Source organism: Camelus ferus, chromosome 13, assembly GCF_009834535.1.
Source record: "Camelus ferus isolate YT-003-E chromosome 13, BCGSAC_Cfer_1.0, whole genome shotgun sequence".
Taxonomy (NCBI): domain Eukaryota; kingdom Metazoa; phylum Chordata; class Mammalia; order Artiodactyla; family Camelidae; genus Camelus; species Camelus ferus.
Genome location: NC_045708.1, coordinates 7,923,443 through 7,935,953, shown reverse-complemented (window position 1 = coordinate 7,935,953; position 12,511 = coordinate 7,923,443). Strand labels below are relative to the sequence as shown.

General features: G+C 57.4%; 2 protein-coding genes across 4 annotated transcripts; one reads left to right on the top strand and one right to left on the bottom strand.

Annotated features, from left to right (window-relative positions):
* Positions 1–394: 394 nt before the first annotated feature.
* FBXO44 (F-box protein 44) lies at positions 395–5,521 on the bottom strand. Of its 3 annotated transcripts, XM_032495184.1 has the most exons (7): positions 5,384–5,521; positions 4,175–4,456; positions 2,907–3,033; positions 2,656–2,751; positions 2,412–2,547; positions 1,340–1,517; positions 462–574 (listed from the first exon to the last, which is right to left on the bottom strand). In XM_032495184.1, the coding sequence occupies exons 2-6, from the start codon at positions 4,437–4,439 to the stop codon at positions 1,374–1,376; spliced, it is 768 nt and encodes a 255-aa protein (XP_032351075.1). In that variant the 5' UTR covers positions 4,440–4,456; positions 5,384–5,521; the 3' UTR covers positions 462–574; positions 1,340–1,373. The 3 variants fall into 3 exon arrangements, with proteins under 3 accessions (XP_032351074.1, XP_032351075.1, XP_032351073.1); XM_032495183.1 differs by having other exon boundaries at positions 395–1,517; XM_032495182.1 differs by having other exon boundaries at positions 462–1,517; positions 2,936–3,033.
* Positions 5,522–5,620: 99 nt separating this feature from the next.
* FBXO2 (F-box protein 2) lies at positions 5,621–11,329 on the top strand. The gene is made up of 6 exons (XM_032495181.1): positions 5,621–6,061; positions 9,017–9,388; positions 9,827–9,956; positions 10,035–10,130; positions 10,581–10,719; positions 10,889–11,329. Exons 1-6 carry the CDS (start codon positions 6,040–6,042, stop codon positions 11,021–11,023), a joined length of 894 nt encoding a protein of 297 aa, XP_032351072.1. The 5' UTR covers positions 5,621–6,039; the 3' UTR covers positions 11,024–11,329.
* Positions 11,330–12,511: the final 1,182 nt, after the last annotated feature.

The window sequence follows — 12,511 nt, the reverse complement described above, 5'->3', positions numbered from 1 at the left end:
TGAGCACCTACTATGTGCCAGGCACCATTCTAAATTCTTTGGCTTCATCTAATGTCAGTAAAGTTCTAGGCAGTGAGGAAAACACCAGTAAGTATGCCTGGGATGGCAACTCAGCATGAGTTATATGCAGGAGCTACCCAAGATACACATTCCACCCCCAGCCTGTGGCCAGGCCTCCAGAGGAAGCTGGCAGTACTGGAGGGCTGCCGGGGCAAGATGTCTGCAGCTCGTCCAGGGTTCTGTCCCATGACCCTCATTCTGTGAAGGTCTGGCTCCTGAAATGTCAACCCCTCTCTGTACTTCGGACAGAGCCACGCAAGTTGCACCTTCTGCAGTTCAGGGGCAGGACCTCCCACAAAGTCTGCCTTTTCCCCCAGAAAGCACAGAGCACAGGTTGGGCTGGGAACACCTTTTATTTGGCCACATGCAGCAGGGGTTGGATAAGAGCATTGCTGTCCTTCTAGTAGGAGGAAGAGGCAGGAACGAAGTCGGGTAGGGTGGGGAGATCCTGGGAACGGCAGTTCCAAGGGTAGGGTGGGGGCTTGGAATGCTCTCCTGGGAGCCTGGCCTATGCCTGGAGGTGGACAGGTGGTCCTTGAAAATTCTCCATCCCACTCATCCAGGGTTCACACATCCCAGCTCTCAGGGCCCAATCCTGCCCCCCACCTGCCTGGGTTACCGTGTGCAGGATTGTAGGAGGGTCTTTTGGAGAGCCCTGTCTCCAGTAACCATGTGGCTTCTGGGGTTTCATTTGAGTGAAGACCATCCAGACTTGGCCAGGACCCCACCCCACCCTGGGCCTGCCTATCTCAGACCAGGCCTGAGCCTCTGGGCCAAAGCCACCTCTATGAGCAGGTAGGCAGAGCAAAAGAGCTCAAGAAAGGCAGAGAATGGGGCAGAGGACAGGCCAGCAGGGCCCTCCTTCCATGCCCAGATTTGTCTGAGCTACACGTCACCTCCCAGTATCTGGACTACGTGGGGCAGCCACAGGCTTGCCAGGTGTCCTGACTATCCCTGCTCTGAGGGCCCTCAAGAAGACAAGGAGAAAGGGTCCAGGAGGGGAAGGTAGAAACACAGATCTAGGATGACAGCAGAGCTCGGAGACCCACCCTCAGAGGAGTCTGGGGGAGGAGACTGGGGAACACCCTGCACCTCCCTAACTTCAGGGGCCCCATCATTCAGGTTGAGACCCTAGGCGGACACCTAGCTACCCATAACAGGTGAAGGCTGCACAAACTAAGAGGCTCCACAAAGAGGCAACTGGGGGACAAGGATGAACCAGGGAGCCTGGCCTCCACTTCCCCTTCCCAAGCCCAGCCCTTCTCTGACAGCAGTTTACCAGTTGGGGTTGGGTGGCTGGGGGCTCGGGGGTGTCATGGCAGCGGGGGCCCGATGGTGATGCTGCTGTTGGTGACCCTCGGGCCGTACCAGCCGGCCCAGTAGTGAGTGTCCACGCCGCCGTGCTGAAACCAGATGTAGCGGACGCCGGGCGGATAGTTGGAGAACGTGTGGGAGACCTGGGGGTGGGGGCAGGTGGAGGGAAGGAGAGAGGTCAGGAGAGTTAATCCTGAGGATGGCACTCCCTGAGCCGGTGAGGGGGCAAGGATGGGCTGAGGTCTTAGTGCTGGATCCGGAGTCAGCAGAACAGAATTCTAGTCGTAACTCTGATTTTGGGCATACCACCTCCCCTGTCTATGCCTCACTTTCCTTATCTGTAAAATGGAGCTAAATCTTGCTGGGTCCACTCCACAGGAGTATCTCAGTGCAGCTCAAAGGAACTGAAAGGAACTTTGCAAGCTGCCAAAGGATATCCAATACAGTCATCACAGCATGTATGGTTTAAGTTAAAATTAATTAAGGTTAGACAAAATGAAAAATTCAGTTCCTCAGTCACACTAGGAACTGGCTCTCTGACTTCTGTAACCGGATGGTGCAGACAGACCAATTCTATCACTGCAGAAAGTTCTGTTGGAAGAGCGCTGGTCTAGATCAGGAGTTGGAAAACTGTGGTCGAGGGGCCCACTGCCTGTTTTTGTAAATAAAGTTTTATTGGAATACAGCCATGTCCATTTGGTAAAGCTCCTTTCATAACACATCGGCAAAGCTGAAGAGTCGAGTGGTTGTGACAGAGACAGTACAGCCTGCAGAGCTTAAACTATTTATATCTGACCTTTCAAGGAAAAGTTTGCTGAACCCTGACCTAAATAATAGTAATAACTGATACTAGTAATTAATAATAGTCAACCTTTTTGAACATGGCTTTACCAGCATCATTCCACTGATGTCTTTAGAGCTCAGAACAGCCACAGCCCAGGTGAGAAGCAGCAGAGCTGAGGTCTGAACCCAGGCCTGTCTGACTGCGGCCACAGCCTTGGGCAGTGTGCCCCCTGCCCCCTTCCCAGCTCACACACCTCTCTCCACTTGGCGTCGCTCTTCTGCTGGATTGTTGCTGGGTCTGGCTGGAAGGTCCCCAGAGGCGCATGCGCTGACGACAGGAGCTGAACACACAGCTGGTACTTGGACCCGCAGTCTGGCCTGGCTGCGAACCTGCAGGCAGAGGGAGGGCCCATTAGGGCCTTGGAGATTGGGGGCAGGGTGGGGGTGGGGCACCTGAGTGGCAGGGCCCCCCCCCAGACCCTCGCCCCAGGCACTCACCAGTCCTTGACCTCGATGTCCGGCCGTGTGGTGTCCATCAGCTCCTCCCAATACCCTTCGGCCTTGAGGTCCACCACCTGGGACTTGAGGCAGGTGCTGGGGGTAGGCGGAGGGGTGGGAGGGGCTGGGGCTCGCCACTAGGGCACTGGGGAGCTAGGACTGACCCTCCCAGAGCAGGAGAGACCCCAATGTGCAGTGACTTGATCTTCCCCCAACCCCCCACCCCCACCCCAAGACCCCTTGGATCTTACTAATAAGAAGTCACGAAGTATTTCTTGACCTGGTCATTGGGGAATTCCTTCCTCTGGTCTCCAGCGAGATCTTCCACTTTCCACTCATCGCCTCCATTCACGTCCAGGCTCCAGAACTCAAATCCCTCTGGTGGAAAAGCAGAGTTCACATTAAAGGGAAGTCCCCCAGTAGTCACCTCCCAGGTGCCCCTTGCTCCTGGCACCTCTCCCTGGATTTCAGCAGCTGCCCTCAAGCCCCATGCTGGGGAACACTGCAGACCAACAGTGCTGACTGATTTCTCCTAGGAATTCCAAGACATGTGGTGATGTGAAGGACCAGACCACTTCTGTGATGGAGAATGCTCTGATACTGGCCAGACAGAACTGGGTCGAGTCCCTAGTCTACCAATACTTGGGCTCTATGACTTTAGGCAAGCTGGTTTCTCTCTCTCAGACTTAGTTTTGTCCTCTCTAAACTGAGGTCAAGAATAGGGGCTGGCAAAGTTTTTCCATAAAGGGCCAAAATATTCTAGGTTTTGTGGGTTACATATTGACTCCATCAGTTTTTTTTTTAATAACCCTTTAAAACCACAAAAGCTATTCTTAGCCCCTGGGCCAGATTTGGTTTATGGACCGCAGTATGCCAACTGCTGGTCAAGAACATGGCTGTTGGGCAGTCGAGTGAGACAGGCATCTGGAAGCTCTGGACAGCTTAGAGCTGTTTCATTAACATTTTGCTCCAGCATTTGGCACCATAACAGAGAAGGAGGTTCTCATCCCATCCCAGTGTCTAGCTATTGAGTTACAATATAGCAAGGGAGAAAGGGGGCACTGGATGCCTGTATAAGTCTTGTTTTACCTGCTGTTGTAATGTGCTGGAAAGAAGACTGGATATCTTATTGTTTCATAAGCAAAGGCCCCTTTATCCTCTGGGACAGTCGTAGTAGGCCTGGTCCTGGAGTCTGGGAACTAGGTCAACAAAATACGGCTCAGACTTCCTGGTCTTGTGTCTTGGGCACAATTAGTTCCAACTGGCCAACACTCCCTCTGCTAGTAAAGGTCACTAGGAAAATCATCTTATGATTGAAATAAGAAATGCCACTCTTGGCCTCAGTTTGCCCATCTGAAAAATGGGTGCCTAACAGTACCTACCTCTTGGGGTTCTTGTGAGAAGATGAAAGCATTAAGCCCCCTAAAGTGCCTGGCTCATAGTAAGTGCTTCATGGATATTAGCTGGTATCCTGACAGTGTGTGTGCTGGGAACACACCAGCCCCACTCTGCACCCCACCTTCAGCACATGGGTTATGCAGGAGGTTCCTGCGGAGGCTGCGGAGGAAGTAGAAGATCTTCCAGTCGGCCACAGGCTGGTCCCAGTCCTCGGTGATGAAGCCCTCACGCAGGCATTTGCGCTTCCAGAGGGTCACGAGGTCGATGAGGTCACGCCAGAGGCTGCAGACCAGGCGGCATCGCAGCAGCAACTGGCGGGCAGGCACGTGAGTGAACAACTCCAGCAGGATATTCTCAGGCAGCTCGTTGATGTTGCCCACCGCCATGGCTTCTGGTCACCCTCCTGTGGGTGTTGAAAAGCTACACTACAGACCTGGCCCTCTCCCCAGGAACCAGTATTCACAGCATCCCGTGGTGGTGGAGGTCCCCTCCCAGCTCTGCCACTATCTCAGGGCAGTCACTGGGCCTCTCTGAATCTCAGTTTCCTCCTCTGTAAAATGGGGCCAGGAACTGTACTGACCTCCTGCGGAGAGTTCAAGGACCTGAGACACAGCAGGAACTCAAAGATGAGCTCTGATCTTTTTTTTTTAAGTTGGCACCTCATAATAGCCTCTAAGGGAGGCTAAGGAGCCAGGAGAGGTAGCAGGATCTGCTCAAGGTCACACAGACAGGAGCAGAGGGGAAAGGAGCCTGAGCATACTCTGATTGTAGAGCCAGCCTTTTTTAGTAGGCCAGGCAGTCTTTAGAGTGGAAATAACAATTCGTAGGCCCTCTGATGCCCTCTCCATTCTCTCTCCTATCCTCAAAACGGAGGAGGGGGGAGAATGGGGGTGAGGGTGGGAATAATTATAATTTTCTCCGACAGAGGTCCAAAGGGCTCAAGCGACTTTCTCAAGACCGCGGAGGAAATCTGCCTGGCCTGGACTAGAGAAGCGATGGTCGACGGGGAAAGGCCGTTCCTATACTCCCACCCCCAACCCCTGCGGCTGACTTCCAGCCCCAGGTGCCTCTGTGCGCCTTCGACTTCCCATCCCGCCTTGTGGCGCTCAAATGTCCTCCCAAATCGAGGCTCGGACCCCTGCGCATTGATGGCGAGCCCAGCTCGGGTTGCCGCCCTCGCCGCCGCTCGAGGCCGCGCGGCGCAGTTCTGCGGCCTGGGCCTTGTCCGCGCCGGGCCTCCTCCGGCGCACTGCAGCGGGGCCCCGAATCGCCAAGCCCACCCCGCTCGGCCCGGACCCCGGGGCTCCCCGCGCCTACTCCCGCGGGTCACCTGCGCTCGGCCGCTGCTGCGCGATCCCGCTCTGCCGCCGGGGATGAACCAGCCTCGGCCTGCCGTAGCCGGTGGATGCGGCCCCGCCCCAACCCGCAAGGCCCCGCCCCTGTCCTCTAGGCTCCGCCCCGGCCCCGCCTCCGCGGCCGGCTCTCATCTCCGAAGCGCGAGGGAGCACCCGACCTGGAACTCGCCCCCCATAGACGTAGGAAAATTACCTGGGGGGGCCGTTGCCGGGAGGAGCCTCTGTCCCCTCCCTCAGACTGGGCTGCACGCCCTGCACCCTCCGCATGACCCAGACTCTCCCTGCCCCCTCGCCGCCTCCTCCCAGCAGCCACCCCGGGAGGGGGCTGGGAGACGCCCCGAATAGGACTCCCGCCATTAAAAAAAGAAAACCCGACTCCTGACCTTTCCTGGCCTCCTGGGTCCGCTAAGGAACCGGGAGCCTCAGGCCTCCGGCCGATCGCTCGGGACTGCGGGGCGTCCGGGCGCGGGGCCAAAGGCGGGGCGGGGGCGGAGGCGGGGGCTTTTAAGAGGCGCTGCCGGCGGGGACCCGACCCAGAAGCGGGCAGCGCCAGGACTCGCCGTCGCCGCGGGACTCGGACAGCCCCGCAGCGCTCCGGCTCCTCCTCCTCTCGCGACCGCCCTCCGCAGCGATGGACGGAGACGGTGACCCAGGTAGCCGCCGCCACCGGATCCACTCGCTTAGCCCAGGAGGGGAGACCAGGGCAGGCGGGCGAGTGCAACAGAGTGGGAGCATCAGAGAGCGAGGGCGCCCCTCCAGACCTAGAGCGGCAAACTTTCACCCAAGCAAAGCCCTTGAGACAATCTCAAAAGGGCACAGTCCTCTGGTATCTTGGTATGCGGGAGGCCTTTAGAAATGACAGGCAGGGAGGGAGGACTCCTGGATCCCATTTACCCAGGAAACAGCATACCAATAATCCCATGTTCCCGCCTCGCAGCTTCCTGAGGGTCTGTCGGGCTGGGATCTGTGACCCATCTGGGATGGAAGAGGCCATAGCTCTTTTTCTTCCATCAGCTTCTTCCGTTTGCCAACTCTGGCCCGTGAGCTGCCTGAATCCTCATGGATTTCTTGGGATTACAGGCCTCTCCCCACCCCATCCCAGCCTTGCTCCTGGGATCCCTTGTCTGGAGAGACTGCCGTTCTTTTGTGGCTGGATGCCCAGTGGGGGACCAGGCCCATGGTGAGGGAGAGTAGCCCCCTGAGACTGCCCAGTCATCTTGTCTGGCACCAATCCCCCACCCCCAGAACTGCCTGCTGGGCCTGTAGGGGTTGCCTGCTGAGTCAGGGGGGAACAAGACCTGCCCACGGATTCCCCCACCCCTTCCTCATCAGGCACATGTGAGAGTGGCCATTACCTGGGGAGGCAGTGGTAAATACTGGTGCAGACTCAGGTAGCCAAGCCCCTCTCCCAGCCCTGAAAATCCTAGCTCCTTCAGCTCCTGCTCCCAATCCATGGCCCCCTTGCCACATCCTATGTAGGGCCCCAGAATGGGCTCCTGCTTCTTCCCAGGGCCCAGCTATTCCCCAGACTCCGGGGCCCAATCCAGGTGAGTGAATCAGCTTCAGAGGCAGCTTCCAGGGGCCAGGTAACTTTCCGAAGGCAACAATGTGGGGAGTTGTGTGTGCTTGAGAGGGGGTTGGGGGGTTGTAATCAGATCTGGGGCCCTGAGTGCCAGGCCTGGGGCCAGAAGAGGGGACTGGCCAAGGTGCACCTTTCGGGGGAGCATCAGGTGTCCACCAGGGCCAGGGCAGGGCAGAGGGAGGGGTGGAAAGGTGGGGACACTGGGCCCAGCTCCCCAGAGAGCTGTGGGCAGTGGGACAGGCAGGTGATGTGGCTTCAGGGCAGGCATTTTCCTCTCTGCCTTCCCACCATTGTGCGGTGTGACTTGGGAGAAGCCAGTAAGCCTCTCTGGGCCTCAGTTTCCTCCTTGCCAAAGTGGAAGGGTAAAGCCCTATATCATAAAGATGTGCTCCCCCCCCCCCACACACACCACCAAAGGCCAATAATGAAGGGAACCGTGAGAGTAATATGATTCATTAAATACGACTACAGAGGACTCACAGTGTATCCTGGGCTCTGAAGAGGTAAACCCTGATTCCGATCTCAGGAGTCTGACTGGGGAGTGGGGGAAATGGATGTGAGGTGAAGAGCTGGCTGGCCAGGTCCTGGCAACACCCAGACTTGGGTCTAGGCCCTGCCTATTCCTCTCCTGGTGCCTGGCCTGTTTCCACCACCATCTTGGCTTTCCAGGGCCCAGCCCTTAGGAACTCCCCCGCCATCCAAGGTCTGAGAGCAGTGGCCTCCCCCATCACCCAGTGACTCCTCTTGTCCTCACTATCTCTCCCTCCTCCAGAGACACTGGGCACTGGGTATCTGCTTACTCAAAGCTTTGATGGCCCAGGTGCGGCCAGCCAGGATCCAGGAGACAGTCTAGCCCTGACATCTGTCCTTTTTCTTATAATTTGGAATGCTCTTACCCACTCCTCAGAGGAGTTGAACATCAGCACTGTCTGAATGGCCTGGCACAGGGGTTACCCCCATTTTATAGATGAGGAAGCTGAGGGCCAGGGATAGGAAAAGGAGTGAAGAGACGGTCCTTCCCAAGCAAGTATTACATCTCCCTGTTTGATTTGTTTTCTTGTAACACGCCTCCCTCTGCCATCCTGAGGTCCCTGTTCTCCCTTCCCTTCAAGCCTCAGCTCCCCAAATCCCCTGCCCGAATACTAGCAGTGTGACCTCTGGCAAGTCACTCCACATCTCTCAGCCAGAGCATCTCTATCGGCAAAATCAAAATCATAACTCCTAACTCAACGAATTATTTTCTCAAAGCTGTGGTGGCCAGGGTGGCTCTGGAGACAGACTGCCTGGGTTCAAATCCAGCCTCCAACCACTCATTTGCTTATGATCCTGGGTTGTTTCACTTCTCTGTGCCTCAGTTTCCTCATCAATGAAATAGGGACAGTAACAGGGACAACCTTGTTTCAACAGTAAATAAAATTAAAATGCTGAGAACGGTGCCTAACACTCGCTAAGTACCCAACAAACATTAGCTGCTGACAGTGTGCCAGGCGGGATGCCAGACACTGGGGATGGAGCAGTGAGTTTCCCAGACCTGATTCCTGCTCTCATTCTCTCAGTCTAGTCTCGAGAAAGAAATATGTCTACAAACCATCACACCCCTGGACAAAAGCTCGGAAAGCTGGAACTCAAGGCTGTGAGATGGCAGGATGTAATAGGGGAAGTCGAGGAGGGCTCCTCTGGGGAGGAGGCTACAGGAGCAGGGATCTGAGAGGGCGGTTGAGAGGGTTATGGGACTTCATGTGTTAATAATATCATCAGTTACTGCTATCGGCTCAGGAATAGAGTTTACTGGCCCTGCAGGGGAAACTGAGACCTCTAAGGCCGGTCTTCAGACTTCGGGCTGGTCTACGGACCTCGGACCTCGTCCCCTGGGCCTCCTCCACAGGGCCCCAGTCTCTGGTCAGAGAATCTCCGGCCCTAGCTGCGGACTGTTTGAGCGTGGGTCGCGGGCGGATGCCCAACACATCACGGTGGGTGCGTGGCGGGGGGTGAGTTTCAGCCGCTCCCCTGCCCCGCCTGCCCTCAGAGAGCGTGGGCCAGCCGGAGGAGGCAAGCCTGGAGGAGCAGCAGGAGGAGGCGTGCGCGGAGGAGGCAAGCGGCGGAGAGGAGCGGCCGGAGGAGGAAGAGGAGGAGGAGGCGGCGTACCTGGACGAGCTGCCCGAGCCGCTGCTGCTGCGTGTGCTGGCCGAGCTGCCCGCCGCGGAGCTGGTGCAGGCCTGCCGCCTAGTATGCCTGCGCTGGAAGGAGCTGGTGGACGGCGCCCCCCTGTGGCTGCTCAAGTGCCAGCAGGAGGGGCTGGTGCCCGAGGGTGGCGCGGAGGAGGAGCGCGACCACTGGCAGCAGTTCTACTTCCTGAGCAAGAGGCGGCGCAACCTGCTGCGCAACCCGTGCGGGGAAGGTGAGGGGTCACACCCTGTTACCCTGGCCTGGGGAGCTCAGCTTCCCCTTCTGTACAGTGGGCCGGAACAAGGCCAGCCTGCTTTGAGGGGTGAATGAGATAAAGCGCTCGGCGCAGTGCCCGGCACAGAGAGCCCCAATGCGTACGGTAGTATTGTCTTCCCGTCCGGCTCCTGGGGGTCTCTTTCCCAGGTCCTTCCACCCTCAGGGAGCTGGGGCACGACAGGTCTCACGAAGGACCCTCCTAGGACAGGGAGAGGATCCGGGGACAAATAGGAAGTGCTCACCATTCACTCCCACCACTATCTGCCCACCGCGACACCATTCAAGGACCACGTTTGCCCTCTCCTCCCCTCCCCCTACGATAGGGGCAACAGCCAGCGCTGCCACAACCTTGCAGAGACTGGGTGACCAGCGTAGGGCTGTCGTGTTCCCACAGAGGACTTGGAGGGCTGGTGCGATGTGGAGCACGGTGGAGACGGCTGGAGGGTGGAGGAGCTGCCCGGAGACTGTGGGGTGGAATTCATTCACGATGAGAGCGTCAAGAAATACTTCGCCTCCTCCTTTGAGTAAGGAGAAGGGGGATGGAATGGAAGGGGGGAGGGAGACCTCCACTGTCCACTCCGTCCTAACCCCCAATACCCTAGGTGGTGTCGCAAAGCTCAGGTCATTGACCTGCAGGCAGAGGGCTATTGGGAGGAGCTGCTGGACACCACTCAGCCGGCCATCGTGGTGAAGGACTGGTGAGCTGCCCGGGGGAATGGGTACGGGGTTGGGGAGCAAACTGGAGATGGCTGCTGTGCTTCAGGGACCAACGCCTCGCAACTCCAGTGGTTGTGGCCACGTGGGCCACGGGTTTTCAGAAGGTAGAAATCCACCTCCTCTTCTGAGTTTTAAAGGTTGGCAAGGTTGTTTTTTTTTTTTTTTTAATATCCATCTTCAGTCCAAATAAAAAGTGTCTCTGCGGGTTAGCTTTGGTCCCAAAGTTGGGTCTGGCTCACTTGGGGTTTAGTCCTTGGATTTGGACCTTGGGCGAGTCACTTTTTCTCTCCGGTCTCGGTTTCCTTATCTGTAAAATGGGAACACTGGTAGTACCGGCCGGCAGGGTTAACTTCTGTCGAGGGCCTGTCCCATAGTACCCCCTTTGCATGGCCGAGGCCTACCCCAGGCTCTTGCTTCCTCCTTCGGGGCAGGTATTCGGGCCGCAGCGATGCCGGCTGCCTGTACGAGCTCACGGTGAAGCTGCTGTCGGAGCACGAGGACGTGCTGGCTGAGTTCAACAGCGGGCAGGTGGCAGTGCCGCGAGACAGCGAGGACGGCGGCTGGATCGAAGTGAGCTTGGGGCTCAGGGGCGGTGGGGCGGGGCCTGGGCGAAAGGGGCGGGGCTCGTGGAAACCCCGCCTACGGCTGGACCGGCTGAGAGGCGTGGTGGAAGACACTCAGCGCTGAGAAATCGAGCCTGAGCCTCCCGCGCCTTCCCTTTCCACCGCCCCTCCCCCAGATCTCCCACACCTTCACCGACTATGGGCCTGGCGTCCGCTTCGTCCGCTTCGAGCACGGAGGACAGGACTGCGTCTACTGGAAGGGCTGGTTCGGGGCCCGGGTGACCAACAGCAGCGTGTGGGTGGAGCCCTGAGTGACCCCTCCTCTAGCCTCCCCCAGCTGCCCTGGAGGGGCAGAGCCCCGGGGGTGCATATATAGGCCTTGGTAGCATCCTCACCTTCCCGACCCCACGCACTTCTCTTCTGTCCCAAACTCCAAGCCCACCCCCCACGAAAGGGAGACAGGGTTTGTTGGCGCATATTTGCATCTAGAAGATAAGATGGGTGAGGGCCTGGGCTGAGCCCACCGCTGAATCCCCCGAACCTAGCACAGTGCCTGCCACAAAGCGGGTGCTCAATAAATATTATTTGTCCAAGGAAGGAATGAATGAACAAACGGACGAATGAACTCTCCTCCCTTTGAATTTGTCTCTGTCTCCTGAGGGCCCCTTGCCCAGCCTGGAAAAATACTTGGTGGGGCTCCAGCTGCTCTGGTTTCCCCAGGCCCTTGGGCCGGTGTGGAGCCAGCCAGGCCTGGGCCGGCCGGACAAAGGCTGGAATTGTGAGACCAAGGAGCTGGGAGCTGGGCCTGGCGCCTGCCTGACACCCAAGCTGACCAGAGGCCAGAACGGGGTGTGTGTGTGGGGCTGCCCTCCTGGCCTCTCTTGATTTCCCCTCCCCATTCCTTTCTGAAGGTAGGGTGGTGGGCGGCACCATCTCTAGGGTAGGAATTCTCCTGGGTGCAGGGATGGATGCCAGTGGCTCGAGGGTACAGAAAGGATCAGCTTGGTGTCCCTCTGCAGCTCATGCCGACTTCATGCTGTCCTCCTCGGCCTGGTATTGGATCGTACAGGAGTCATTAGCATCTGGTCTCATTGGTTAGTTTCCAAACCCCACCCAGAGACTGACCCCTGGCACTGGTTTGAAGGGAAGGGGGGAGGGAAGGGTGTGGTGCCAGGTTCTGGGCCAAGCACTCCGTTTCTGGCCTCCCCAGAAGCTCCCAAACCCAGCCCTCCCCAGGACTCTCAACAGCTGGTCCTGGGGGTGGTCGAGGGTCTTGAAACATCTATTCCCTCCAAAAGGCTAACCAATAAAATCTCCGTGCCCCTCTAGCTTTCCTTTGATTCTAAGCACCGATGCCACCTGCTGGACAGGCGGGAGGGACTGCAGGGCTTAAGCTGGGGCCTGCCTGCATTTGTTCATTGTTTCATTCACTCACTCACTCATTCTGTTTCATTCACTCACTCACTCATTCACTCATGATTCTGGAAGTTCCAACCCCAGGTCAGGCCCAGGGCAGGGTCCTGAGGTTACAGGGGTTAAGTTAAACAGTCCTTGTCCCAGAAAGAGTCACTGGCCTGGCCACACTGAAAAGATAGGGCATCTTGGGAAGGATCTATCCAATGTCATGGGGACCCCCAGTCTAATGGTGGAGGCATGGTCCCTGCTCAGGGAAGACAAATTGCTGAGGACTCCCAGTCTGAAGTTAGGGGCACAGCTTCTGTCCTCTGAGCACCCTCAGTCCTTTCTAGGGGATTTCACAGTCCAGTGGGAAAGGCATCCACACCTACCTGTGTTGCCAA